The 27,329-nt window shown below is 40.1% G+C and overlaps 1 protein-coding gene across 1 annotated transcript; it reads left to right on the top strand.

The window, feature by feature from the left end:
- Positions 1-2,266: 2,266 nt before the first annotated feature.
- On the top strand, positions 2,267-27,106 carry si:dkey-33c12.4 (uncharacterized protein LOC560112 homolog). Its single transcript, XM_060925741.1, has 18 exons — positions 2,267-2,426; positions 2,829-2,872; positions 3,022-3,103; positions 19,941-20,122; positions 20,250-20,333; positions 20,436-20,504; positions 20,702-20,884; positions 20,996-21,142; positions 22,183-22,258; positions 22,359-22,449; positions 22,546-22,687; positions 22,813-22,917; positions 23,999-24,089; positions 24,203-24,338; positions 24,436-24,510; positions 24,696-24,798; positions 25,996-26,099; positions 26,327-27,106. The coding sequence occupies exons 1-18, from the start codon at positions 2,399-2,401 to the stop codon at positions 26,439-26,441; spliced, it is 1,857 nt and encodes a 618-aa protein (XP_060781724.1). The 5' UTR covers positions 2,267-2,398; the 3' UTR covers positions 26,442-27,106.
- Positions 27,107-27,329: the final 223 nt, after the last annotated feature.

Below are 27,329 nucleotides of genomic sequence, written 5' to 3'. Positions count from 1 at the left end.
GTACTTTGTCCATCTCTGAATAATAATAATAATAATAATAATAATAATTATTATTATTATTATTATTATTATTATTATTATTATTATTATTATTCAGAGGTGCACAAAGTACCCAACTTTATTACTGAAGTCAAAGTCCAGATCCCACTGGTCAAACGTTACTCCGATACAAGTGAAAGTTGTCCAGTCAAATTTTTACTTAAGTTAAAGTACTGAAGTACTTGCTTTTAAAAATACTTAAGTATTAAAAGTACATTTTCTGTCAACGCATTGTTGTATTATTGCCACTACGCTTACAAAACCTAATGCCTCTGAAGCAACCGACTGGATTTACGAGATGAACGTATGTGCCATCATGGTGGTTTAACGTTAAGCTAGCTAGTCAGTGAAGCTCCACCTGACATGCTAGCAAACTCTTTTCAAACTCAAAATCATATTGGGTAGCTAATGTTACTAGAAAAGAAAGATTTCTACATTCTGTGTATTTGGCAAGATTATGCTAAAACATATTTCTGAAAGGACTTCAGATAAGTTAACATTCATGTTAGCGTAACTCCGTTTTACATGCTAACTAACAGTGTCCAAGTTAACTAGCTATGTGTTAATGTTAGCCGTGGACAAGGCTACAGCAACTTGGCAGGCAAATCCATAGAAAGTCATTTGACTAACCAGACTGCATAGCTATTGCAATGTTATCGCTAGCTCTAAAAGCACAGACAACTTTGTTGCAAGCTTTCTCTTGGAATAAAATGTTTACATGCCTCAATATGCTTCTGCAGGTTGGACGGCGAGTTTTTGTAGGCCGTGATGTAGTTCGTTTTCGGCAAACAAAGCAAACATTTAAAACAAAATTAATATTTATTCCTTTCAGAAAATTGAAACATGGGTTCTAGGTATGGCCATGGGTGCATGTGCGTTCTCCAGAAGAACCGCCTCCTTCCATTGTGCCATCAACTGATCATGTTCAAATGATGCTGCTGAGAAACCACTGAACTTGATTTCATCCAGTCTATGGATGTGACGTGACCCAAGTGATTACTGATCGGCTGTCTCGGTGTCACCTGCGAAAAAATCAATCCCATTTTAGAAAAGAAAAGAAAAAACATCCACTTTCAAAGCCACTTCATAGTAACGAGTAACGAGGACCTTGATAGAAATGTAGTGGAGTGAAAAGTACGATATTTGCCTTTCAAATGTAGTGAAGTTAAAGTCATAAGTTTATATATATATCTCATCTCATCTCATTATCTCTAGCCGCTTTATCCTTCTACAGGGTCGCAGGCAAGCTGGAGCCTATCCCAGCTGACTACGGGCGAAAGGCGGGGTACACCCTGGACAAGTCGCCAGGTCATCACAGGGCTGACACATAGACACAGACAACCATTCACACTCACATTCACACCTACAGTCAATTTAGAGTCACCAGTTAACCTAACCTGCATGTCTTTAGACTGTGGGGGAAACCGGAGCACCCGGAGGAAACCCACGCAGACACGGGGAGAACATGCAAACTCCACACAGAAAGGCCCTCGCCGGCCCCGGGGCTCGAACCCAGGACCTTCTTGCTGTGAGGCGACAGCGCTAACCACTACACCACCGTGCCGCCCATATATATATATATATTCAAGTAAGGGGCAACACGGTGGTGTAGTGGTTAGTGCTGTCACCTCACAGCAAGAAGGTCCGGGTTCGAGCCCCATGGCCGGCGAGGGCCTTTCTGTGTGGAGTTTGCATGTTCTCCTCGTGTCCGCGTGGGTTTCCTCCGGGTGCTCCGGTTTCCCCCACAGTCTAAAGACATGCAGGTTAGGTTAACTGGTGACTCTAAATTGACCGTAGGTGTGAATGGGAGTGTGAATGGTTGTCTGTGTCTATGTGTCAGCCCTGTGATGACCTGGCGACTTGTCCAGGGTGTACCCCGCCTTTCGCCCGTAGTCAGCTGGGATAGGCTCCAGCTTGCCCGCGACCCTGTAGAACAGGATAAAGCAGCTACAGATAATGGATGGATGGATGGATGGATGGATGGATGGAAGTACAGTACTCAAGTACTTCATTACTGTCCACCTTTGTTATTATTATTATTATTATTATTATTATTATTATTATTATTAAGCTAGTAATGTTTAGGCATGTTTATTTGATCCATCTAAAAGCTGAAAGAGGATATTATTTAATCATTCAAAGTGTTTAATTCTAAAGGATTTCATGCACGTTTTCAGGTGAACTTGGTGGGAAGCAGAATGGTGCGAGGTAGTGCGCATGCGCACGGTTGAGGTTAAGGTGTGAGCTGGCAGGAAGAAGTATACACGTAGCGCGCTTCTAATGCTGGGATAGAATAAACAGTTAAATAATAGATTTAGCATAATTCTGTACATATATATATATAAACATACAATATAAAATGTCTAATCGTAATGGCTTTGGACCGGGTAAGTATCAGTTTGTCATTGGAACATGAGAATACAGACTCTGAGTTGTTTCTCCAAACTTTAGCTGGCTAGCTCACTGACGTTAGCGAAATAAGTGCGTAGCTTCGATGAGATAACACTCCGTTATCGCGCATAGCTTTTGAAATATTTCAGAATTAATACTGAAACAGGTTAAGGGTATTATTACGTTGGTTTATTTATTTTTTTTGTAATTAAGAACAATTCCCCGCTAGCTAGCAGTCTTATTTTTTTTTCTTAGCCAACACATTTGTTAAGATTAGCTTGCTAGCTACACAGCAGAAGTGTTTTGCAGTACTAGCCCACAGGTGAGCGGGATGTGGTTAAGCTCCATGGCTACTAGCGTGTTGCAGAACGCTTATTTTCCGTGATTTGTGTTGGCAGGTTACTTCCGTATGCTTGAGAACACACGACTGATGCAGGCCCACGTAAGTACTTCCTTATTGTCTCACTCTGTTAGTTGGATGTTTTATTAATATGGTTCCCAACAAAATAGACCGGACTCTATAGTGTCGGTTAAAATGTTACATTGTCCTTTGTTTCTATTTCTTGACTAATACCTGATAAACCTCCACAGGAGGCTATGGTCGACTTGATCAAAGGAAACACTCCACAATACGATATTTTATTTAATACCCTGGGATATGGTAGTGGACTCGGTAAGCTTTTTAATCATTTTTCAAAGCCATGCTTTTGTCACTTATTTTGATGGGCCAAAACTATGGACTGATTGCCATATTCTGACTATGTTCATTTAAGCCCCTTTCACTGATGAAATGTTTATCAGGTAAAGCAACATCGGATAGATAACAAAGGTTAATTACCGTTCAGTCTTTCATAACAGTAAAGTAATGAGTGTCGTGTTTATTCCCACCTGACTGTGTGAGGTCTGAGGACTGTTCCAAATACACATCTGAAGCTAGGCAAGTTTTTGTCCTGGAGACAAGTGACATCATTAGAAACCTTGAATCTTCTAGTTTTCAAATATATGTGTTTCAGGCCTAGAAATTCATATATTTTTTCACCAGCCAGCCGGACTAGCTACCTTCCAAAGTAACTAGCCAAACAGAAAATCAACTAGCCAAAATTTGTTCATGTATGAATTTTACTTCTGTCAGAAATAACGCAAAAGAGAGTAGTTACCATTGTTCATGACTGATGTGCATTTATTTCAAGACCCGAGTATTTTGATACTGTTGTTAAATACATAAATGAGAACAATACAGAGCACCAAAATGTAATGTCAACAAATAATAATATATTGGAAAATTTGGCAACTTGGTGTATGAGTATTGAAAACAAATATACTTACTATCATGACTATAGCACCCAAAATATGTCCCTCATCTCATTCTCTAGCCGCTTTATCCTTCTACAGGGTCGCAGGCAAGCTGGAGCCTATCCCAGCTGACTACGGGCGAAAGGCGGGGTACACCCTGGACAAGTCACTAGGTCATCACAGGGCTGACACATAGACACAGACAACCATTCACACTCACATTCACACCTACGGTCAATTTAGAGTCACCAGTTAACCTAACCTGCATGTCTTTGGACTGTGGGGGAAACCGGAGCACCCGGAGGAAACCCACGGGGAGAACACGCAAACTCCGCACAGAAAGGCCCTCGCCGGCCACGGGGCTCGAACCCGGATCTTCTTGTTGTGAGGCGACAGCGCTAACCACTACACCACCGTGCCACCCCTATGTCCAACATGCTTTCTGTATTTAACCATTTATGAGGGAAAAAGCATGAGGAGCTTCATATTGACTAGTAATCAACTTGAAAAAAATTAATTATTCCATAAAAATCGTATCGCAGCCAAGGCCTACCCTGCGCCCACGTTTGCTTATAAGTCCTTTGTCGTTTCTCCTTCTCATATGCTTTATCGGCGGGCTTTTTCTCCTCTTCAGGCCGAGGTCGCTTTGTCCCCATCTCTGGAGGTTTCTGTACAGCTTTCAGAAAATTCCACATTGCAACGTAGCTTTGGTAGATGTAAACAACAACAAAAACATGTGTTTAAATGGGCGATAATGTGGCCACATCTGTTGAATTTGAATGAATGAATCCTTTATTGTCACTGTTACCAGTGAAATTGACCATCAACCTGTCCTTACAGAGAGGGGAACAGGACAGGAAGACAGGGAGAAAAGAAAAAAAAGGAAAGAAAAAGGAAAAGATGAGGAAAAAAAGAACCGAACCCCCCACTATGCTCCTATCAGGAGTACAGTGTCGGAACATTTTAAAAACCTCCGCAAAAGCACACAATAACACAAGTACACTTTCAGGGTTCCTGCGGGTCCTTAAAAAGTCTTAAATACAACTTTCGGTTTTTAAGGCCTTAAAATGTCTTAAATTGTTTGGAATGACTGGAATTTTCGAAAGAGAGGTATTAAATTTAATATTGGACCGAACGAGTGAAATGTCTCCATCCGGTTTGGGGTATTTTTTAAACCGTAATTTTAAAAGTGACCAGCGTACCTTTTGGGGGCAGCATTGGTTCTGTGCATTCCGTAGATCAAGAACTAACGTTAGGAGGCTACTGGAGGAAGTGTGGTGCGGTGCTTGTGGAGAATGAGAGATGCGCAGGTAGCTTACGTGGGCACTAGAAAGCGTTGATAATTATGGGAAGATGTCTGTTTAACGACAAGTGGTTGGGGGATGACAAATACCCCCAAAATAAGGAGAAGAATCGTTTGCGATAAAAAGCGCTGGATCGCACAAATGTGTTTAAAGACGGTAACGCAGCGCTGGGGACACGGCCCACTGGGAAACTGGCTTTTCACGGACACGAGGCGCGCACGTGTGTGTTAGAGGTCAAGCACTCCGGAGTGAAACGCAGGTGGAAAATGGGACTTGTAGGAAATAATAATAATGATTAACATCATTTTTACAAGGGCGGCACGGTGGTGTAGTGGTTAGCGCTGTCGCCTCACAGCAAGAAGGTCCGGGTTCGAGCCCCGTGGCCGGCGAGGGCCTTTCTGTGTGGAGTTTGCATGTTCTCCCCGTGTCCGTGTGGGTTTCCTCCGGGTGCTCCGGTTTCCTCCACAGTCCAAAGACATGCAGGTTAGGTTAACTGGTGACTCTAAATTGACCGTAGGTGTGAGTGTGAATGGTTGTCTGTGTCTATGTGTCAGCCCTGTGATGACCTGGCGACTTGTCCAGGGTGTACCCCGCCTTTCGCCCGTAGTCAGCTGGGATAGGCTCCAGCTTGCCTGCGACCCTGTAGAACAGGATAAAGCGGCTACAGATAATGAGATGAGATCATTTTTACATAATTAACATTGTTTATTGTACTAAGTTTAATATAAATATATAAACAACCTTTATTTCAAAACTCAAAAAGAGCTACAGAAAATACAATAATTCTAAATATAGTGCAATATAAATAATTTGTATAAAAAGTTTTTTAGTTTTATTACCTATCGTCTACAACAGTGTTTTTAATATAAGAATATTAACAACCACTAATAATAATTAGTAGTAATTATTATTGATTGTTAATCATTACTACTTATGAATTAGTGATTAATAAGTACTAGGGATTATTAAATGTTATAAAATTAAGTTATTAAAAATTATTACAAATAATTAAAGTAGTAACTGGTAGAATACAAACAAATTAAATAGTGAACATTGATATAAAATAACTACTACTAATAATAAAACAATAACACTACTAGTAATACTTGTTAATGTTATCAGTACAATTGTTATATTAATGTTCACTATTAAAAACAAATCATCTATAATCCATGAATAATTGTTTGTATCACTACTACTACTACTACTACTAATAACTTTTTTAATAATTTTAACTAATCTTATAACTCAATTTTATAGCATTTTAATAATCACAACTTATTAATTAGTATAATTAAGCAGTAGTTGATAATAATTACTAATTAATTAAGTAGTAATTAATAATGCTGAATTATAATTGCTACTCTATTAATTATTAATTAATGTAGCTAATAAGTAGTGATTGTTAAAATGTTATAAAATTGAATTAATTTTTTTATTATTAAAAAAGTAGTAGTAGTAGTAATACAATTATTCATGGATTATATATAATTAATGATTATTTTTGAATAATGAACATTGATATAACAATTGCACTGATGATAATTAGTTTAGTTATTACAACACATTGATTAATATTGATAATGGTTATGAAAGGTGACAGTTGTTTTTCTGTGTTTAATGTAACGCTCTGATGATTGTATGACTGCATAAACAGGTTTATGCTGTTACCTGCTATAATGCAGAAGATACTCGAGAACTTCCTCAGCCAGCTGTGTACTGTACGACACTCAGACTGATTTTGCTGTCGGACACAATCACACATCATCAAAGATAACCTTTGGGGATTGAAATAGTGCCGGCTAAGGTTGTTCAGCTGGTTCTACTTGCCGTTTATTGTTTTCGTTTTTGAAATGATTCATGGTGTTTTCTCCAGTAAACACCAGTCTTCTCCTTGCTGCTACAGTAGTTCTGCAGGCCCAAAACACACGACTTTGTTTCAGCTGTTTGCATGTCTAACAGTTGCCATTGATGCACCCTGTTGTTCACCAATTGTGTGCATTCTTCTTAAAGTTAGTAAAAAAAATCTATTGCAGAAAACAGTTTTAAGTTGGGCGGCACGGTGGTGTAGTGGTTAGCGCTGTCACCTCACAGCAAGAAGGTCCAGGTTCGAGCCCTGTGGCCGGCGAGGGCCTTTCTGTGCGGAGTTTGCATGTTCTCTCCGTGTCCGCGTGGGTTTCCTCCGGGTGCTCCGGTTTCCCCCACAGTCCAAAGACATGCAGGTTAGGTTAACTGATGACTCTAAATTGACCGTAGGTGTGAATGTGAGTGTGAATGGTTGTCTGTGTCTATGTGTCAGCCCTGTGATGACCTGGCGACTTGTCCAGGGTGTACCCCGCCTTTCGCCCGTAGTCAGCTGGGATAGGCTCCAGCTTGCCTGTGATCCTGTAGAAGGATAAAGCGGCTAGAGATGAGATGAGATGAGTTTTAAGTTGTCGTATTTATCATTTTCTTTGCCATGGTACAGTCTTAATTTTTCCATTTAGAGGTCTTGAAAAGGTCTTAAAAGTCTTTAAATTTGTACTTGAAAAATGTGCAGATACCCTGACTTTGAAACATGGGACTTGAGGGGGGGAAGGAGGGGGTAATAAGGGGGTAGGAGGGAAGGGGAGGAGGTAGAGGTAGCCCAGCGCAAGCAAGCAGCCGTCCGCTCCTGCAGCCATGCAAACGGCGCTGGTCACGCACCCGCTTGTCACACTGGGGGTGAAAAACGGCGACCGCGGAAAATTGGGGAAGGAATGCGAGAGTGTCTCCCAGCAGTGACCTTCTGGGGGAAATATTACCCCAGCAACGGCCTTGATCAAGGCCAGTGCTGTTCAGGGAGCCGAATGTCGATAAGATAGAGATTGTTTAGTCTTTCAAACAGACGCAGTCTTTACACGTCCACACCACTCGTCCATATCTGTCCATTTCGTCCATTCTGTTCAATTCAATTCCATTTGGTCTCCGAAATATGTATTCATTGCAAAGCTGAAAGCTGCTCCGAGATAACAACCATTTTGTGGTTAAAGTTCTGAATGTCCACAGTCCAAGTGCCAACAGCTTTGCCCACCACTCCAATCATATCGGGCAGCTTTGTGGGGCTTTGAACAGCTGTCACCATTGTCTGATTTCCTCGATATACCAGGGCAATGCCTAATCCAATCAGCAAAAGTCCTGTAGTCATGGTTCTGAATAGGTAGATATCTTCAATGTCCTCCACAGACGTTCTGTTAGGACAGGTGGGTTCCCCTGAACCCAGAAACTGTGTCAATTTTGTTAGGAGACTAGTTTATCAAATCCATGCTTTTTTTAGTTTAGAAATTCAATGCGGAGTCTCTCAAAAAAAAAAAAGTATAGGCAGACGAGACGAACAAAGAGCACAAGCAGGAAAAAAAAAGGAGAGGAGAGCAGAGATGCGACCGCCTTCCGTGAGAGCACGGAGGAGAAAAAAAAATGTGATTACCGCGATATTGAACGAGATGCGTTATGTGCATGCGCAGTAGTGAAAAAACTGACAGCCTGACTTGTACACGATATGATTCGGAATTCTTCAGTATTTTCCATCCACATCGATTAACACAGACACGGCACACGCTTAATATGCGGCGGCTTTAGTTGACGGTGTGTCTGAATCTTCGCTTCATATACATATATATATATATTTTTTTTTTCAACTAGCCAGCCGGGCTGGCTAGTGACAAGAATTACCCGCCAAATGACAAATTAAGTTGCCTTGGGCGACCGGACCACCGCGAATTTCGAGCCGTGTGTTTAAAATAATCTTTATCGATGGCTCTTTGTAAAGACAATAAAAAGAAATCTTAGGATTTTCAGCTCTCTCGGCAGTAGCAGCCTCTTAATGACGCACCCCTCAGCTATTCAGATGCTAAGCACTCGGGCAATCAATAGCGTCATTGGGTCATTGTCTAGCAGGACTGGGTGAGAACATGCCCCATTTCACCGTTATAAACAAGTCCACATGTTCACTTGTTTACATACCAACTGAGAAACTTTGAGGAGAGACTATGGCCCTGTCCACACGGCAACGGATTCAGGTGACTCCGATACAATTGCTTATCGTTTAGGCCTGGCGTCCAAACGGCACCGGCGTTTTGGGTGCCCAAAACGCAATCTTTTTGAGAATGGGTTCCAGAGTGGAAAGATCTGGCAACGTTGGCGTTGTGAAGTCGTCTGGATGAGTAGAACGGATTTGTTTACGATGATGTCACAACCACATGACTGTGAGTGCTTCACGCCGGGTAGAAGTGTAATGAATATCACCAGGATATCACCAAGAAAAAGCCTTACAGAGCACTAGTGAGAGTGAAACACGAGCTTGGATATTATTATTATTATTATGTTCAGTGTTAGTTCACAGTAGTAATGCAAGAAGCAGAATAGTGACAGTAATAGTGAAGCAAAAACATGCAATTGTACAAACACTGCAGCTCTACAGCAAAATATTCATTTATAAAATGGTCTGATTCTTAACACCAGTAGTGCCAATGATCTTCTCATTGCGATGCGAGTTGTCAACAAATCCTATAACTTGGTTCATGAAACGTGCTTACAAAATATTTTCACTGTGAATATTTATTGTGTAATGGTGCAAAGTGAGAGAGAGAGAGAGAGAGAGACTCTGCCCTTAGGGCAGAGTCAATCCTGCCAGCAAAAATAGGAGAAAAAAGGAGCGATCTCACCTCTTCAGATGTTGGTTTTAGTCCTACAATACATTCCTCAAAAAGGGCGTAGAGGAGCAAATTAATCCATCAACGTGTAGTATTCAATTTATTCCGGACCATTAAAGACGCCGCCTTCCGCGTAGAATCATACGTCATCCTCGCCGCCATATTGGATAGGTCAAAGCGGAGAATAAAGATTCATGCGCTGCCTTTAACTGTACCAACAGGTTTACCGTCCAAACGAGATCACATGGGATTACCTTTCACAGGTGAGAAACAACAAATTAATCCATCAACGTGTAGTATTCAATTTATTCCGGACCATTAAAGACGCCGCCTTCCGCGTAGAATCATACGTCATCCTCGCCGCCATATTGGAAAGGTCAAAGCGGAGAATAAAGATTAGCTGCATTTAACTGTACCAACAGGTTTGCCGTCCAAACGAGATCACATGGGATTACCTTTCACAGGTGAGACTGGAAAAATACTTTTCATTGTATTTGGTCATTATAATGTAATTTTACGAACAGATTTTCCTGACTTTGTGGCTAATATGAAGTCTCGCGCATAATAGTTTATGCGCATGCGTCCTTACTACTACTATTGTTATGGTGTCTCCGAAGGGACTGTCTTACAGCGCCCCTAGAGGTGTGGCATGTGTATTGCATCGTTTTCAGCAAGCGTTGTGTTGCCATATGGACCTGATATTTTACTGATCGTTGCCCATTTGGACGCGATATATTTTTAAATACCATCTCGTTGCCGTTGTCGTGTGGATGTAGCCTATGACCAACGCACGGAAGATGTCGCCTGCCGAAGCTTCACAGCTGATCCAGGAACAACTTGCTTTTGAGAGTGAGTCCGATGATGCAAGGTCAGATGTATTCAGTGAGGACAGCAATGATGAAGAAATGCACTTTGAGCTTCGTCTTGATCCCGCCGAAGATATTTGTGATCAGTAACATCACAGGCTCCCCTGAAGCAAGCTGGCAAGGCACACAATCCAGTTTGTGGGATCGTGCTTAGCACAGATGGGAAGAGGGCCGGTGATGGTCGCAGATGCTGCGTGTACTGCAGACAGCAAGGAAGACAAACAAAGACCCGGTGGAAGTGCAAAGCATGTGATGTCTGCCTTCAACCAGACAAACTGTTTTGATGCTTGGCATCCAGATTAGGACTGGTGATTTGAGGCAAAGATGATTGGGCTGATAGAGCTGAAGATGCCATTTGCTTTTTCTGAAGCGCTTTTCTTTGCTGATTGTGACTTCACAACTTCTTGGCCATCATACAGCTGAAGAGGTCATATTTTATAAGCTCTTTTGGATTTGGACACACTTTTGGAACTGGTTTTCCTGTGACTTTACAAAGAGATGGAAATGGAAGCAGAGAGCCACAGTGACCTTACAGGCACCATTACCTATTGAACAATTTGAGTATGTACAGTTGAAGAGGATTTTTATGAGCTCTTTTGGATTTGGACACACACATTATTATTATTATTATTATTATTATTAAGTTAAATTTATATAGCGCCTTTCAAAAAACCCAAGGACGCTTTACAATTATAGACAAGGAAAGAAAAAAAAGATAATAAAAATAAATAAATACAAAGTAAAAAGTCCACCAAGTAGGGGTCAGGATGTAATTCCCGTGGTGTAGCAGCCACAGTCCCACCAAAAGGCGCACAAAAACAAGTCCCACATCTCCAGCACCGCCGCCGTGACGCCGTCAGCAACATCACTCGAACACCACGCCGTGGATCCACAAAGCGAGCAGAGAAGCTCCGCCACGCAGAGCGCTGGTATGTCCCAAACCACCTGCACAGCCGCCGCGACACCACCGAGCAACATCGCTCGGAACATCACGCCAAGCATTAAAGTACAGAGCGCTGGACAACCACGATGTAAAATGAGCAACGAGCTCACTGCAGTCCACAACTGGGAACGCAGGCATCACCCACAGCGAACCAAGGCCTGGAGGGAACCGACGCCCAAAACTGGGTCCGGAGCTACACCACAACCAGCGGACAAAACACTCAAACAACAAACTACACAAACACACAAAAAAAAAATAGAAAAAGAAATAAAATTTAAAAAAAAAGCTCTGGTGAGAAGCGGCAGCCAGAACGCGCACGACGTACTCTCAACCGGAAACGGAAACTTGGAACGAGGTTGCCTGTGACAGACTGTACATGGGAGCAGAGAGCCATATGGCCCTTTTCCACTACCCTTTTTCAGCTCGCTTCAGCTCGCTTCAGCTCACTTCAGCCCGACACGGCTCGCGTTTCGACTACCAAAAACCAGCACGACTCAGCTCGTTTCAGCCCTGCTTAGCCCCTAAAACTCGCACCGTTTTGGAGTGGGGCTGAAGCGAGCCAAACCGTGCCGACTGAGGTTGGGGGCGTGAGCAGACACTCCCCTGTGCACTGATTGGTGAGGAGGAGTGTCCTCACATGCCCACACACGCCCCGCGAGCGCGCTGGGATCTGTAAACACCGCAAACCCGGAAGAAGAATAATTATGAATTACGAGAATTTCTGAAGCCTTATGCGCCTCGCCTCATCTATACGCTCTTGCCAGTATCTGTCCACGTTGTCGGTGACAACAAGCCACAGCACCAAGACCAGCAACACTAACGACTCCATGTCCTCCATGTTTATTGTTTACTATTCGGGTCGTGAGACTACCGCTTAAAAGATCACTGAATCAGTGACATACAGAGCATCGTGGACGAGTTCGCGGAGCGCAAGGCTCGTCGTATGCCCTTCAAATAATGCGCGCAGTAGGCTATTGATGTTTTATTATGAGCCATGTACAGTATGTCGCCGAATGTTTTTTTGTTTCTGAGTTACATGTTCGTTTGAAGGACTTAATCCATAGTGTTGAAATTGGTAAACACAGTGCATTCAGTGAGGTTTGCACCGCCCTCCTTTTATTTCTGACTCTTCCTGTCACCACTCTGAGCGCTCATTCGTATGCCCTTCAAATAATGTGCGCAGTATAGGCTATTGATGTTTTATTATGAGCCATGTACAGTATCCTAATGTTTTTTGTTTCTGAGTTACATGTTCGTTTGAAGGACTTGATGTACTAAATAACATATAGTTGCACCCGGTAGTGTTGAAATTGGTAATCACCGCAGTTGCGGACATTTTGTAGCCTAAAATGATGTTATGATAAGCTTTAATAAAGGGCCCGGTCATTTGCCCCGCCCCCGGCCCGGCTCTGACTTGTTCCGCCACTGTCACTGATGTCACTGTTTGCGCTGCTTAACGACATCACGTGACGTCCACCCACTTTCACTAACTCCACCCAATGTGTCCACCCACTTCCAGCCAGCACGGTTCAGCGCGGTTGTAGTCGAAATGCAACTCCAACAGCCCCGCTCAGCTCGACTCGGCACGGCACGGCTCAGCCGCGTTTGTAGTGGAAAAGCGGCAATAGTGACACATTTTCTTTGAAGTAGCTTGCAAAGCTTTGGGGGAAGGTAACAACAGTGCCCTGGCAGAGCCATTGACAGCCAACACCACATGGACAGTGACGGGGGGGTGGGGGCAGTTACAGGTGTGATACACCCGTCTAATCGGTGTTCATTTGAAATAGCCACTGGCTTCAGTTTGTCAGACTTTTTTGCAATTTGTATTGAAACTACATAACATTACTGAATGCTCTTCTTACTTTTATGTAGCCAGTACTTATGTTTACAAGGTTCAAACTTAGTCTTGGCTAGATATGTTTATAGTGTGTGTGGTTTTTTTTTTCTTTTCTTTTTTTTTAACGAAATTTGAAGACCATTGAAAATAGGTTTTTGTCTAGTTGTGTTTACACTGAATTTTAATAAATAATTTCATTACATTTACTTTACTCTCATTGTTATTGTTGGGTTTTCTAGAATATCACCGTATGTGCCACTTTTGCATAGATGTTTTTAGTTAGATGAAAAACTTTTTTTTTTTAATGGTTTATTTGATAGGGACGGATACAATATACATAGACAAAACAGTGCACATATAAGTGAACAGCGTATCCCATGCTTGTATCGTAGTGTTTATAGCAAATGCTAATTTTCAACACTTGTCCTTAGGAGGGCTTTTGAAATGGGGGGGAAAAATTCTGGTAGCAATAATCCATTATAAAGTTTAAAAAAAGACTATATATGACTACATGATTGTTGTTGAATTAGCCAAGATTTTGTAATTTTTTTTAAATTAGTGAAGCTTGAAAGCGATTTCAGATGATCAGGTAGAGAATTCCAAAGTTTTGGACCTTTGACTGAAAAGGCTGACTGAGCAAAGGATGTTTTGCAGAATGAAATTCTACACTTGCCACTGCTCTAGTGGATTTGCTCTGTGATCTTATGAGTCTAGCAAGGGGCAAAGGAGCAAGATTGTTTAGACATTTGAAAACTAATTTTACAGAGTGAAAAACAATAAAATTAGCAAAACTAAGGATCTTATGCTTGTTTAAAATTTTGCAATGATGGTACCTTATCTGTTTTTTGTCCAAAACTTGAAAATGTCAAGGTGTGGCAGACTGCCTCAAACTGTCTGAAAGGCCCCGGACCTCTGAGTGTTAATGGGATCGCGAATCTCCACGAGACATGTAAAACAGTCAAGACCAAATATGATGTGTTAATTCATTCTAAATTCCAGCTGTATCTGTCAATCTTTCCTTATTGTTTTGAATTTGCTGCCAGTTGGTTTACAGTGACACAGTACAAGTATCTGGATTATATACAGTGGTATGCAAAAGTTTGGGCACCCCTGGTCAAAATTGCTGTTATTGTGAACAGTTAAGCAAGATGAAATTATCTCCAAAAGGCATAAAGTTAAAGATGACTCATTCCCTTTATATTTTAAGCAAAACCATTTTTTTTTATTTTCATCTTTTACATTTTCAAAATTACAATAAAGGAAACGAGCCCGAAGCAAAAGTTTGGGCACCCTGCATGGTTAGTACCTAGTAACACCCCCTTTGGCAAGTATCACAGCTTGTAAACACTTTTTTTATAGCCAGCTAATAATCTTTCACTTCTTACCTGGGGGATTTTCACACATTCATCCTTGCAGTTCAAGTTTCTTGGGCCGTCTTGCATGCACTGCTCTTTTGAGATCTATCCACAGATTTTCAATGATGTTTAGGTCAGGGGACTGTGAGGGCCAGGGCAAAACCTTCAGCTTGTGCCTCTTGAGGTATTCCATTGTAGATTTTGAGGTGTGTTTTGGATCATCGTCTTATTGTCGGACCCATCCTCTTTTTAACTTCAACTTTTTTACAGATAGTGTGATGTTTGCTTCTAGAATTTGCTGGTATTTATTCGAATCCATGCTTCCCTCGACCAATGAAATGTGCCCTGTGCCACTGACTGCAACACAACCCCAAAGCATGATCGATCCACACCCATGCTTCAGAGTTGGAGAGGGGTTCTTTTCCTGGAATTTGGCACCCTTTTTTCTCCAAACATACCTTTGCACATTGTGGCCAAAAAGTTCTATTTTGATTTCATGAGTCCACAGGACTTGTTTCCAAAATGCATCAGACTTATTTAGATGTTCATTTGCAAACTTCAGACGCTGAATTTTGTGGCTAGGACGCAGGAAAGGTTTTCTTCTGATGACTCTCCCATGAAGGTCATATTTGTTCAGGTGTCACTGCATAGTAGAACAGTGCACCACCACTCCAGGGTCTGCTAAATCTTTCTGAAGGTCTTTTGCACTCAAACAGGGTTTTTTATTTGCCTTTCTAGCAATCCAACAAGCAGTTCTTTCAGAAAGTTTTCATCATCTTCCAGACCTCACCTTGATCTCCACTGTTTCTGTTAACTGCCATTTCTTAATAACATTACAATCTGAGGAAACAGCTACCTGAAAACACTTTGCTAGGTTCTTGTAGCCTTCTCCTGCTTTGTGAGCATCAATTATTTTATTATTCCAGGGTTCCCGTGGGTCATTAAAAAGTCTTAAATACAATTTTCGGTTTTCAAGGCCTTAAAACATCTTAAATTGTTTGGAATGACTGGAATTTTCGAAAGGGAGGTATTAAATTTAATATTGGACCGAACGAGTGAAATGTCTCCATCCGGTTTGGGGTATTTTTTTAACTGTAATTTTAAGTGACCAGCGTACCTTTTGGGGGCAGCATTGGTTCTGTGCGTTCTGTGCATTCCGTAGATCAAGAACTAACGTTAGGAGGCTACTGGAGGCAGTGTGGTGTGGAGCGGTGGTGTGAAGTGTGAGAGATGCGCAGGGAGCTTACGCGGGCGCTAGAAAGCGTTGATAATTATGGGAAGATGTCTGTTTAACGACAAGTGGTTGGGGGATGACAAATACCCCCAAAATAAGGAGAAGAATCGTTTGCGATAAAAAGCGCTGGATCGCACAAATGTGTTTAAAGACGGTAACGCAGCACTGGGGACACGGCCCACTGGGAAACTGGCTTTTCACGGACACGAGGCGCACGCGCATGTGTTAGAGGTCAAGTGCTCTGGAGTGAAACGCAGGGGGGGTCGCGCATGCGCATGTGCACAAGAGTCAGGTGGAAAATGGGACTTATAGGAAATACTACTAATAATAATGATCAGCATCATTTTTTTACATAATTAACATTGTTTATTGTACTAAGTTTAATATAAATATATAAACAACCTTTATTTCAAAACTCAATTAAAAAGAACTCCAGAAAATACAATAATTCTAAATATAGTACAGTATAAATTTGTACAAAAAGTTTGTTTTATTACTTATCGTCTGCAAGTGTTTTTAATGTAATATGAATAATATTAACAACCACTAATAATAATTAGTAGTAACAGTAATTATTGATTATTAATCATTACTACTTATGAATTAGTGATTAATAAGTACTAGGGATTATTAAATGTTATAAAATTAAGTTATTAAAAATTATTACAAATAATTTTTAAAAAGTGGTAATTGGTAGAATACAAACAAATACTCATGGATTATAGATAATTTTTTTTAAAATAGTGAACATTGATATAAAATAACTGTACTACTAATAATAAACAATAATACTACTAGTAATACTTGTTAATGTTATTATTATCAGTTCAGTTATCAATGTTCACTATTAAAAACAAATTATCTATAACCCATGAATAATTGTTTGTATCACTACTACTACTACTACTAATAATAATAACTACTTTTTAATAATAATTTTAACTAATCTTATAACTCAATTTTATAGCATTTTAATAATCACTACTTATTAAATTACATTTTGATAATCACTGCTTATTAATTAAGTGGTAATAATACTGAATTATAATAATTGCTACACAATTAATATAGCTAATAAGTAGTGATTATTAATGTTATAAAATTGAGGGTTTTTTTAATTATTAAAGTAGTTATTACTATTATTATTATTAGTAGTAGTAGTAATACAAGCAATTATTCATGGATTATAGATAATTAATGATTATTTTTGAATAATGAACATTGATATAACAATTGCACTGATGATAATTAGTTTAGTTATGACAACACATTGATTAATATTGATAATGGTTATGAAAGGTGACGGTTTTTCTGTGTTTAATGTAACGCTCTGATGATTGTATGACTGCATAAACAGGTTTATGCTGTTACCTGCTATAATGCAGAAGATACTCGAGAACTTCCTCAGCCAGCTGTGTACTGTACGACACTCAGACTGATTTTGCTGTCAGACACAAAATCACACATCATCAAAGATAACCTTTGGGGATTGAAATAGTGCCAGCTAAGGTTGTTCAGCTGGTTCTACTTGCTGTTTATTGTTTTTGTTTTTGAAATGATTCATGGTGTTTTCTCCAGTAAACACCAGTCTTCTCCTTGCTGCTACAGTAGTTCTGCAGGCCCAGAACACACGACTTTGCTTCAGCTGTTTGCATGTCTAACAGTTGCCATTGATGCACCCTGTTGTTCACCAATTGTGTGCATTCTTCTTAAGGTTCGTAAAAAAACTATTGCAGAAAAGTTTTAAGTTGTCATATTTATCGTTTTCTTTGTCATGGTACAGTCTTAATTTTTCCATTTAGAGGTCTTGAAAAGGTCTTAAAAGTCTTTAAATTTGTACTTGAAAAATGTGCAGATACCCTGTATTCAGAATGCGAGGGAGTTGCTTAGAGGAGCCCATGGCTGTTGATTTTAGGGACAAGTTTGAGGAGTCAGAGAATTTATACAGCTTTGAAATCTGCATCATCTGACCTTTCCTAACGAAGAATTTGAACAAGCCACAGCTCAATAAGCTAATTAAGGTCTGGAACCTTGGTAAAAGTTACCTGAGAACTCAACTGTATTAGGGTGCCCAAACTTTCGCATGGTGTTCCTTTTCTTTTTTCACTCTCCAATTGTACAAAACAAAAATAATACACATCTTGCAGAAAACACTGAAAAGAAATGTCGTCTTTATGCCTTTTGGTGATCAGTTCATCTTCTGCTCACTTAACTATTCACAGTAACAGACATTTTCAGTAAGGGTGCCCAAACTTTTGCATGCCACTGTAGGTGTCAGTTCTGTCAGAATATCACTGCATCATCACTTATGTCACAACATGTTAATCCAGTGGTTCCCAGTTCCTACTGGAGCTGTGGCAAAAGATTATCATTAACGTTGCCAGGGGATGCATTAATGTTTCAACTTTAAGGCTACATCCACACAACGGCAATGAGATGTTATTTAAAAAAATATCACGTCCACATGGGCAACGATCAGTAAAATATCAGGTCCATATGGCAACGCAACGCTTGCTGAAAACGATGCAATACACATGCCACACCTCTAGGGGCGCTGTAAGACGGTCCCTTCGGAGACACCAGAACAATAGAAGTAAGGACGCACGCGCATAAACTATTATGCGCGAGACTTCATATTAGCCACAAAGTCAGAAAAATCTGTTCGTAAAATTACGTTATAATGACCAAATACAATGAAAAGTATTTTTCCAGTCTCACCTGTGAAAGGTAATCCCATGTGATCTCATTTGGACGGTAAACCTGTTGGTACAGTTAAATGCAGCACATGAATGAGGCATCTTTATTCTCCACTTTGACCCATCCAATATGGCGGCGAGGATGACGTATGATTCTACGCGGAAGGCGGCGTCTTTAATGGTCCGGAATAAATTGAATGCTACACGTTGATGGATTAATTTGTTCTTCTACGCCCTTTTTGAGGAATGTATTGTAGGACTTAAACCAACATCTGAAGAGGTAAGATCGCTCCTTTTTTTCCCTATTTTTGCTGGCGGGATTGATTCTGCCCTAAGGGCTATTCTCTCTCTCTCTCTCTCTCTCTCTCTCTCTCTCTCTCTCTCTCACTTTGCACCATTACACAATAAATATTCACAGTGAAAATATTTTGTAAGCGCGTTTCATGAACCAAGTTATAGGATTTGTTGACAACTCGCATCGAGTTCGTTACACTTCTACCCGGCGTGAAGCACTTACAGTCATGTGGTTGTGACGTCATTGTAAACAAATCCGTTCTACTCATCCAGACGACTTCGCAACGGCAACGTTGCCAGATCTTTCCACTCTGGGACCTGTTCTCAAAAGATTTCGTTTTGGGGCACCCAAAACGCCGGTGCCGTGTGGACGCCAGGCCAAAACGATAAACAATTGTATTGGATTCACCTGAATCCGTTGCCGTGAGGACAGGGCCTAAGTTTTGCTCCCATTCCCACAGAACACCATTACAGCATAATAGCAATAAGTAAACGGTTTTCAGTGTGTGAGTATAAGTGGGGTATTAGTCACAGACTGTAGGTGAGAGGTGGTTGTTTATCGCTTTAGAATAGTCAGCAAATCTGTTGTTACTATATGTAATACTGCACATATTAGGCTTTAAGATTCCTAATTTTAATGGAAATGTGCCTAACAGTGGTGGGTGTTCGAACATCCTTTTGAAGGTTCACACAATCAGCCATAGGTTTACTTGAAAGGATCGTGGATATTACACAATGTCATTTTTCACATTTTACTGTATGACCTCACTACAGTGACTGTGTATCTTGGTTCAGGGCTTAACCTCTTATTACGTCGGTCTTTAAGCTGGCTCCATAGATAAAATAAATGGAGTGCATTTTCATAATATTTATCAAAATGAATGTCTTCCCCCATATCTGTAACTTCACAACAAGAATCACAGGTCCACTCAATCAAGAAATGGATTTGACTTTAAGGAAATAAAGTAACTTTATTTTACATTTATCTGAGGTTTTTCATCCTACGATTGCTTTTAAGGTCTTGATTCCCCTGATGATTTGGAAGCTTATGAGGATTTGACTGATGATGATGAGGATGATGAATATGGCAGGCGAAACAATAGATATTGTGGCTTTACTCAAAACTTTCTAGATAAAAGGGGTTCCCAACAGCTGCCTGCAATAAGACATTATAAATCAGCCAGATGCATCACACCTGAGGTAAATGCCGTTTACATGCAATTTGGTTATTGAATGTATGCCCTGTAAAGCTAGTTACAGCTCCTTTTTAGGAGGCTGCTAAAAATGCTAAAGAACTTGTAGCTGAAGATGTGTTCTTCCTTTTTAGGAGGCTGCTAAAAATGCTAAAGAACTTGTAGCTGAAGAGGAAAAACTTAAGAAAAAAGCAGAAAAGAAAAAACAGAAGAAAATGGTAACGTAAACTTTACGCACTTGTGCTAAGATGATGCAGCATAATCTTGACCGGGAGTTTCAATATTTACTTGAGGTACCACTCTTTTCTGGTATACTACAGAGGCAGCGAGAGAGACGTCGACTAGAAAAATTAGAAAAGGAAAATGGGAATAAAGATAGTGCCAAACAGGTATGCAAATGTTTCTAAATATTTTATAAGGGATTAGTGCCCAACCAATATTTCTCATCTGTTTTGATTTATTACTGTAATTCATAGTCATGTTTTGAGCCCACATGCATGTGAAATTTTGCTAGTACTAATTATTGAAACCAAACAGAAAATATAATATTCACATGCATGTCTCACTTTTTCCCCCCTCCCCATAGGATGCTGCTGCTGTTCCAGTTAAATCTAAGCCTACAGAAAAAGAGTGTGAAAATAGGAAAAAAAGAAATAACAGTGTACCTCCTCACCCTGACCCACAGTGCGACTCGGTAGCCCCAGAGAGCAGTGACAGTTGTGATGATAACGATGATGATGATCAAGAGAGCATTGCTGATGACTTAGAGGTTGGCTTGTTTTTTCCGTCTGTGCCTCGTAACATCGCTAGAGCTTTCAACAAGTCGATTTAGAACCTGCATGTGTATTGAACAGTCATTCTGCAACATATGTTTCAATAGCTTGATATGAATAGCTGCTTTGTGACCAATGCAGCAGCCATCGCAAAGCGCAAACTTGAGCAGAAACCTGACAAGAAGGACAAAAAGGCTGAAAACTCCAAGAAACATGAGACAGCACAAAAAAATACAGCAGAGCCCAAGATGAAGGTTTGCAAAAGAACATTTATGGGAAATTCTGCTTCATTCTATGTTTGTCTCTTTTAAGTTAATTTCCTTCACAGCTTTATAATGCAACTGGTCAAGTCTCTCAATCAGATACACACTAGACAGCTTGATTTAAGAGACTGGGATGCTTTTAAAGGAACAGTCCACCGTACTTCCATAATGAAATATGTTCTTCTCTGAATTGAGACGAGCTGCTCCGTACCTCTCCGAGCTTTGTGTGACCTCCCAGTCAGTCAGACACGCTGTCACTCCTGTTAGCAATGTAGCTAGGCTCAGTATGGCCCATGGTATTTTTTGGGGCTGTAGTTGGATGCGACCAAACTCTTCCACGTTTTTCCTGTTTACATAGGTTTATATGACCAGTGATATGAAACAAGTTCAGTTACACAAATTGAAACGTAGCGATTTTCTATGCTATGGAAAGTCCGCACTATAATGACAGGCGTACTAACACCTTCTGCGTGCTTCGACAGCGCATTGATACCTTCACTCCTGTTTTCCCCCTCTCCCCCGCCCCCCTGACTAGACTGTGTTCCAAGGAGTGCAGGCTACTTGTCTTGGTGGTCACGTTGGTTGTATTGACGGAAGTTAGGGGGGGCGGGGGAGAGAAAAAAAAAACAGGAGTGAAGGTATCAATGCGCTGCCGAAGCGTGCAGAAGGTGTTAGTACGCCTGTCATTATAGTGCGGACTTTCCATAGCATAGAAAATTGCTACGTTTCAATTTGTGTAACTGAACTTGTTTCATATCACTGGTCATATAAACCTATGTAAACAGGAAAAACACGGAAGAGTTTGGTCGCATCTAACTACAGCCCCAAAAAATACCATTGGCCATACTGAGCCTAGCTACATTGCTAACAGGAGTGACAGCGCGTCTGACTGACTGGGAGGTCGCGCAAAGCTCGGAGAGGTACGGATCAGCTCGTCTCAATTCAGAGAAGAACATATTTCATTATGGAAGTACGGTGGACTGTTCCTTTAAGTAAAAACAATACAATTTTAAAATCCTGTCTCTCCACAGAATGTTAATGAAAAGGTGCCTTCAGCTTCAGAGGAACCAGTAAAGGACAATGTTACAAAGAGCATGGAGTTGGCAGGTGTGTGTATCTTCCTGAAAATATTTTGGTTCAGATGTTTTAATGGGATTTTGTTTGTTTGTAATATGTCCAGTGACCACATTTTCCTTTTTATTTTCAGTGATGGGTAATAAATATGCTCAAACAGGAAATTTGGATATGGCTGTGAAGTATTTTACTGATGCAATAAAGCACAATCCTCAAGAAGTCAAGTAAGTATTAACATTTATGTAATTGCATAGCCCAGATGTTCAGTGTCCTTTCCAGAAATTTTTTTTTTTAAATTACTCATGGTATCAACATGACAGGTTGTTTGGAAATCGCTCCTTCTGTTATGAGAAAATGCAACAATATGAGAAGGCTTTAATAGATGCTGATATTGCTCTTTCTCTGAACCCCACGTGGATTAAAGGACTCTACAGAAAAGGGAAAGCATTAGTTGGGCTTAAGGTAAATTGCACCCTGTACTCAGGCATTTTGGATAGAAACAAAAATTTAAGATTTTTTAAAAATATCAGGTCACTGACCACCTTCTCATGCTATCACTAATGTCTCTGGTTCGATTCCTCTCTTAGCGATACTATGAGGCTAGTTTGACCTATAAGGAAGTTTTAAAGATTGACAGCTCCTGTACTGATGCTGCTCAAGAGCTCATGAGGGTACAAATAATGCAGTTAATGGTAAGTAAGACCATGGGCATGGGTTTTTAGTTAGAGGTTGTGCAATATGAATTGTTCATCTTGCTGGGTGGTTTTGATTAAAACTGATTAGTTAATTTATTTTTTGCCCACATGAATGTGTGAAGGTTTGGTGATTTTTCTCATCAGCAAAAGCTGAGATCAGTAGGTTCAAATAGTTTTCAATTAATGATACCAGCACACAGAGGATGGCCTCTGCGGTTTTATTTCTTTTTAATTGTATACTATTTTTAGTTATTAAAAAAAAAAGGTTCATCAGTTGACACGTTGCTCAGCCTGGAAGGTAACATACCATTCCTAGTAAGGCACTGTCACCCTTGACAACACAACCACTTGATTATCTCATCTCATTATCTGTAGCCGCTTTATCCTGTTCTACAGGGTCGCAGGCAAGCTGGAGCCTATCCCAGCTGACTACGGGCGAAAGGCGGGGTACACCCTGGACAAGTCACCAGGTCATCACAGGGCTGACACATAGACACAGACAACCATTCACACTCACATTCACACCTACGGTCAATTTAGAGTCACCAGTTAACCTAACCTGCATGTCTTTGGACTGTGGGGGAAACCGGAGCACCCGGAGGAAACCCATGCGGACACGGGGAGAACATGCAAACTCCACACACAAAGGCTCTCGCCGGCCACGGGGCTCGAACCCGGACCTTCTTGCTGTGAGGCGACAGCGCTAATCACTACACCACCGTGCCGCCCCACTTGATGATGATGATGATGATTATTGGTCATTTGAAATCTAACTCAACACTCCGTTTGGCTACCTGATCAGCCCGACAGGATGGTGGGAGTCCATTGGTTCATGTTTGCATCATTCCTAGAAGCAGCACAAAGAAATCTGGCTCGATTTAACTAAGATTTTGATTCAAAATTGTCTACTGATAGTTTAAATATTAAAATACCATAAACAGAAGACTTTTTTTTTTTTTATATGTACTGAAATGCTATCTACGTTAAATTATAACAAATTAAGACCTCTTTTGTGCTTGCCTGCTACATGTATGCCAATACTATTTTGATAATGTGTCTTGTCTGATATTATCTGCAGGATATGGGATACACTAGAGAACAAAGTTCAAATGCTCTGATCATACATGGAACAGTAGAAAAAGCTTTAGAAGCTCTCTCTGGTTTACACGGTAATACCATGTATCTTTAAACTCAGTGTTATTCACACAATGTTTTACAACACTTTTTAACAAAGAAATTCTGGTTGTTTTTTTTCTCTCTGTCCCATTTTCTTTGACTAAAGGTAATATGGCAGCTGCACAGTTGCAGGTTGAAGAAGTAAGAGTTTATCCAGAGAGAAATACTCAGCCTGTGAAAGTCCCACTCGGACCAGTCCCCCAGAACCCACCTAAAGTCAGTACAGCTGTACCAGCTACCATGTAAGAGTCTACTCTTAGATTCGTGCTCGTCAGTGATCCATTTTGACTTTATCAGTAAGTGTAACTGAAGTGTGTGTGTGCATACTTTGACTGGCAGAGAGCTGTTTCCAGTCTGGGTTGGGGATCTAGTGCCTGCTATATCAGAATTAAAACTCCATGAGCTCTTCAGCAAGTAAGTTGTCATCATCTCATACAGTTGGGTTTCTTTTTCTAGTTTATACTTTGTGCTGCATGTAAAGCACTTTTTGGATGCAAACTGGATTCTGTGCCTGCCAGAAATCTGCATCAAAATTATGCTGAATTCAACGTCTACAAGATGGAAACATTTAATTTGCTGTTCTTCTTGTTTTTGTACAGTTTTGGGCCAGTCCATAGTGTAAAATTATTGTCCGCAAGACGCTGTGCTTTTGTCAACTACATCAACAAAGAGGACTGTGAGAGAGCTATCCGAGAAATGAATGTAAGTGTTGTGGTGTTTTATTTATTAATTCGGGGGGGGGGTTAAAACCATCTGTCACAAAACAAGTGGAGTTCTGTTTACAGTACACAGGCCATGAAGTTACAGAAAGGCTTGAAAGGTCAGTAGGCCTCTATTCCATAATGGAAAACAAACTGTACTACTGCAGCGCTTAATAACTTGTATACATTTTGCAGTGTAAAAAGAGTGAGCTAGTAATTCAGACGAAATATTCTGAGTAGAATGTGACACGGGTTGTTGTTTGAGTACGAGATTGACAAGTATCTTCTGCATTAGAGTTACCGTATTTTCTGGACTATAGAGCGCACCTGTATATAAGCCGCATCCGCTCTATTTTTAAAAAAAATTTAAAAAAAAAGATATACAAGCCGCACCGGGCTATAAGCCGCAGATATCTATGTTGAAAAATTAGATATTTACTGCATGTACAGAACGATTTTGTACTGTAAATGTACATGTATGTACCTGAACAGATTCTTTCCGAACAGTGCCTTTTAACACGGCAGCAACTTTGCTGATTAAAACGGAACAGAACCAAGAGAAAATAACCGGTATTTATTTACCTTCATTTCTCCTGTGTTTGAAACCACAAGTCACTTTAATCATCTTCGCTGGATTTGAAAATAATTACCAGTTAGTAATTTGTCGTGCGTGTTCTATCTGCTAAAGATCTGCTAATTCTTCTTTGCATTGATTTTTCGTCTATCTTATTTTTGATTCTACTTCCAGTTAGAGCGCCCCTAGCGGTGGAAGAAAAATCCACAGAATAGCCGCACCTTTGTATAAGCCGCATGGTTCAAAACCTAGGAAAAAAGTAGCGGCTTATAGTCCAGAAAATACGGTAACCTAGTGCAGTTCTCACCCAGTTTCAAACTGACATAATGGAGAAGAATGTTGACTCCAGACAGCGCGAAGGTTTGTTATTTCCTCTGGAGAACAGGGTCAGTTAGATTCTTCTGTATTCCTGGTTGGTGAATTAATAGGCTTTCACGAACTCCTGACAATAGGGGGAAAAACTAGTTTTGTTCAGGAGCTATAAATCCTCGTGCAGCTAATGAGTGAGGGAAGCTTAAAGCTGTCAAGTACCTGAAAGATGTCCTCTCAGCATGGTGCTGCAGATCATGACTGGTGATGGGAGAATATTTGTGTCTTACTTGTTTGTATGTATGTGTATTTTAGGGTTTTCGTATAGCTGAAACTTGTCTTGTAGTTCGTTACCCTGACAGAATCCACACACACCTTGGTGTATCCAAAGCTGCAACAACAGATACAGGAAAAGTAAAGTAAGTAAATGCAAATAATGTTTTCATGTTCCCACATTTGTATTTTTAAAAAATAATTTATAATTTTATGTCAGTGTATTTGGAAATGAGGTATAGATTTAAATTAATTCCTTAGTAATGTGTACATGATTTTCAGATCGCTTTCTTTTGATGTCTCTGCAAGTGTTTGTTACATGTTCGTGTTGTGTAAAATATTTTGTTCTCTGTTTTCTTTCTCAATTGTGCAGTAAGTTTCCTGATGAGTGTTATTTCTGGAGGACAACAGGCTGTATCAAGAATAATCGGTGCTCCTACAGACATGTCCCAGAACACAAGGGCATTGATCGACCAAAATTCAAGTGATAGGAGGACATAGAATTGCTAACCGGGAGATTGATATTAATCCAAATGTTTCCCATGTCACATTTATCTGACAATGGTCATTAATCAACAAATGAACCAAATAAATGGCAGTATACACAGTTATAATCACTGTAACAGAAGATTAACTGACAGAAATCAGGTTATGATCCTTGTAGTTAGTTTACTTCACTTAAAAGGTAAAAATTCCTGTATTAACTACAACCATTATTTCTACAAAAGGTTCGTTTTACTATTTTTACTTCTATGTCTAAATCCAGGAAGTATTGGGACTTGGTTGATCCAAAGTAGAAAATTTTAGCTGTTTTCCTTGCACATCAAAAAGTATTTTATTTACTTGATTTCTAGAACTTGCAGGTTTATTACTACTCCTTATATGGACAATTTTTTTTTAATAAAGTGTAATAAACATTACATAATGGTTTGCTTTATGTCCTCCTTCTCAGACCTTGTCTTTATGGTTGCACACATTACGTTCTGTGTAATTACAAGTTTGTAATATAGCTGTCTCCACATGATCGCTTTTATTCCCCATTTTCCCCCAAAGACGCACAGTCTTATCTTGTTCCTTTATTTCTTAAATCAGTCTTGTGGTAGATTCCAGTTCATTGTTTTTTTGCTGTTAAAGGTACAAGATTTGATAGTATGGTCAATTTCCTAATATGGATTTGGTGGAATAACATGTATTAAGTTCATAAAGATAAAGATCCTCTTACTCTTCTATATGGCTATTGATATGCATTTTTCAATGTTTACTACCTCCGTCATGCTCCTGTTTCTTAAACACCTTCAACTTTCAGTTAAATTCTTCTCTCCTTGATGAATTTTTCTTAAATTAGAATATTTGCTTTGACTGGTGACCTTTTAATT

The sequence above is a fragment of the Neoarius graeffei genome, chromosome 7, assembly GCF_027579695.1.
Source record: "Neoarius graeffei isolate fNeoGra1 chromosome 7, fNeoGra1.pri, whole genome shotgun sequence".
NCBI lineage: Eukaryota > Metazoa > Chordata > Actinopteri > Siluriformes > Ariidae > Neoarius > Neoarius graeffei.
This window is presented reverse-complemented; position numbering and strand designations above follow the sequence as displayed.

Coding starts and splice junctions, on each gene's coding strand:
- si:dkey-33c12.4 (XM_060925741.1), top strand. CDS start 2,399: ATGTCTAATCGTAATGGCTTTGGACCGG. Junction 2,427..2,828: donor TCGTAATGGCTTTGGACCGG/GTAAGTATCAGT, acceptor TTGTGTTGGCAG/GTTACTTCCGTATGCTTGAG. Junction 21,143..22,182: donor CAGCAGAGCCCAAGATGAAG/GTTTGCAAAAGA, acceptor GTCTCTCCACAG/AATGTTAATGAAAAGGTGCC.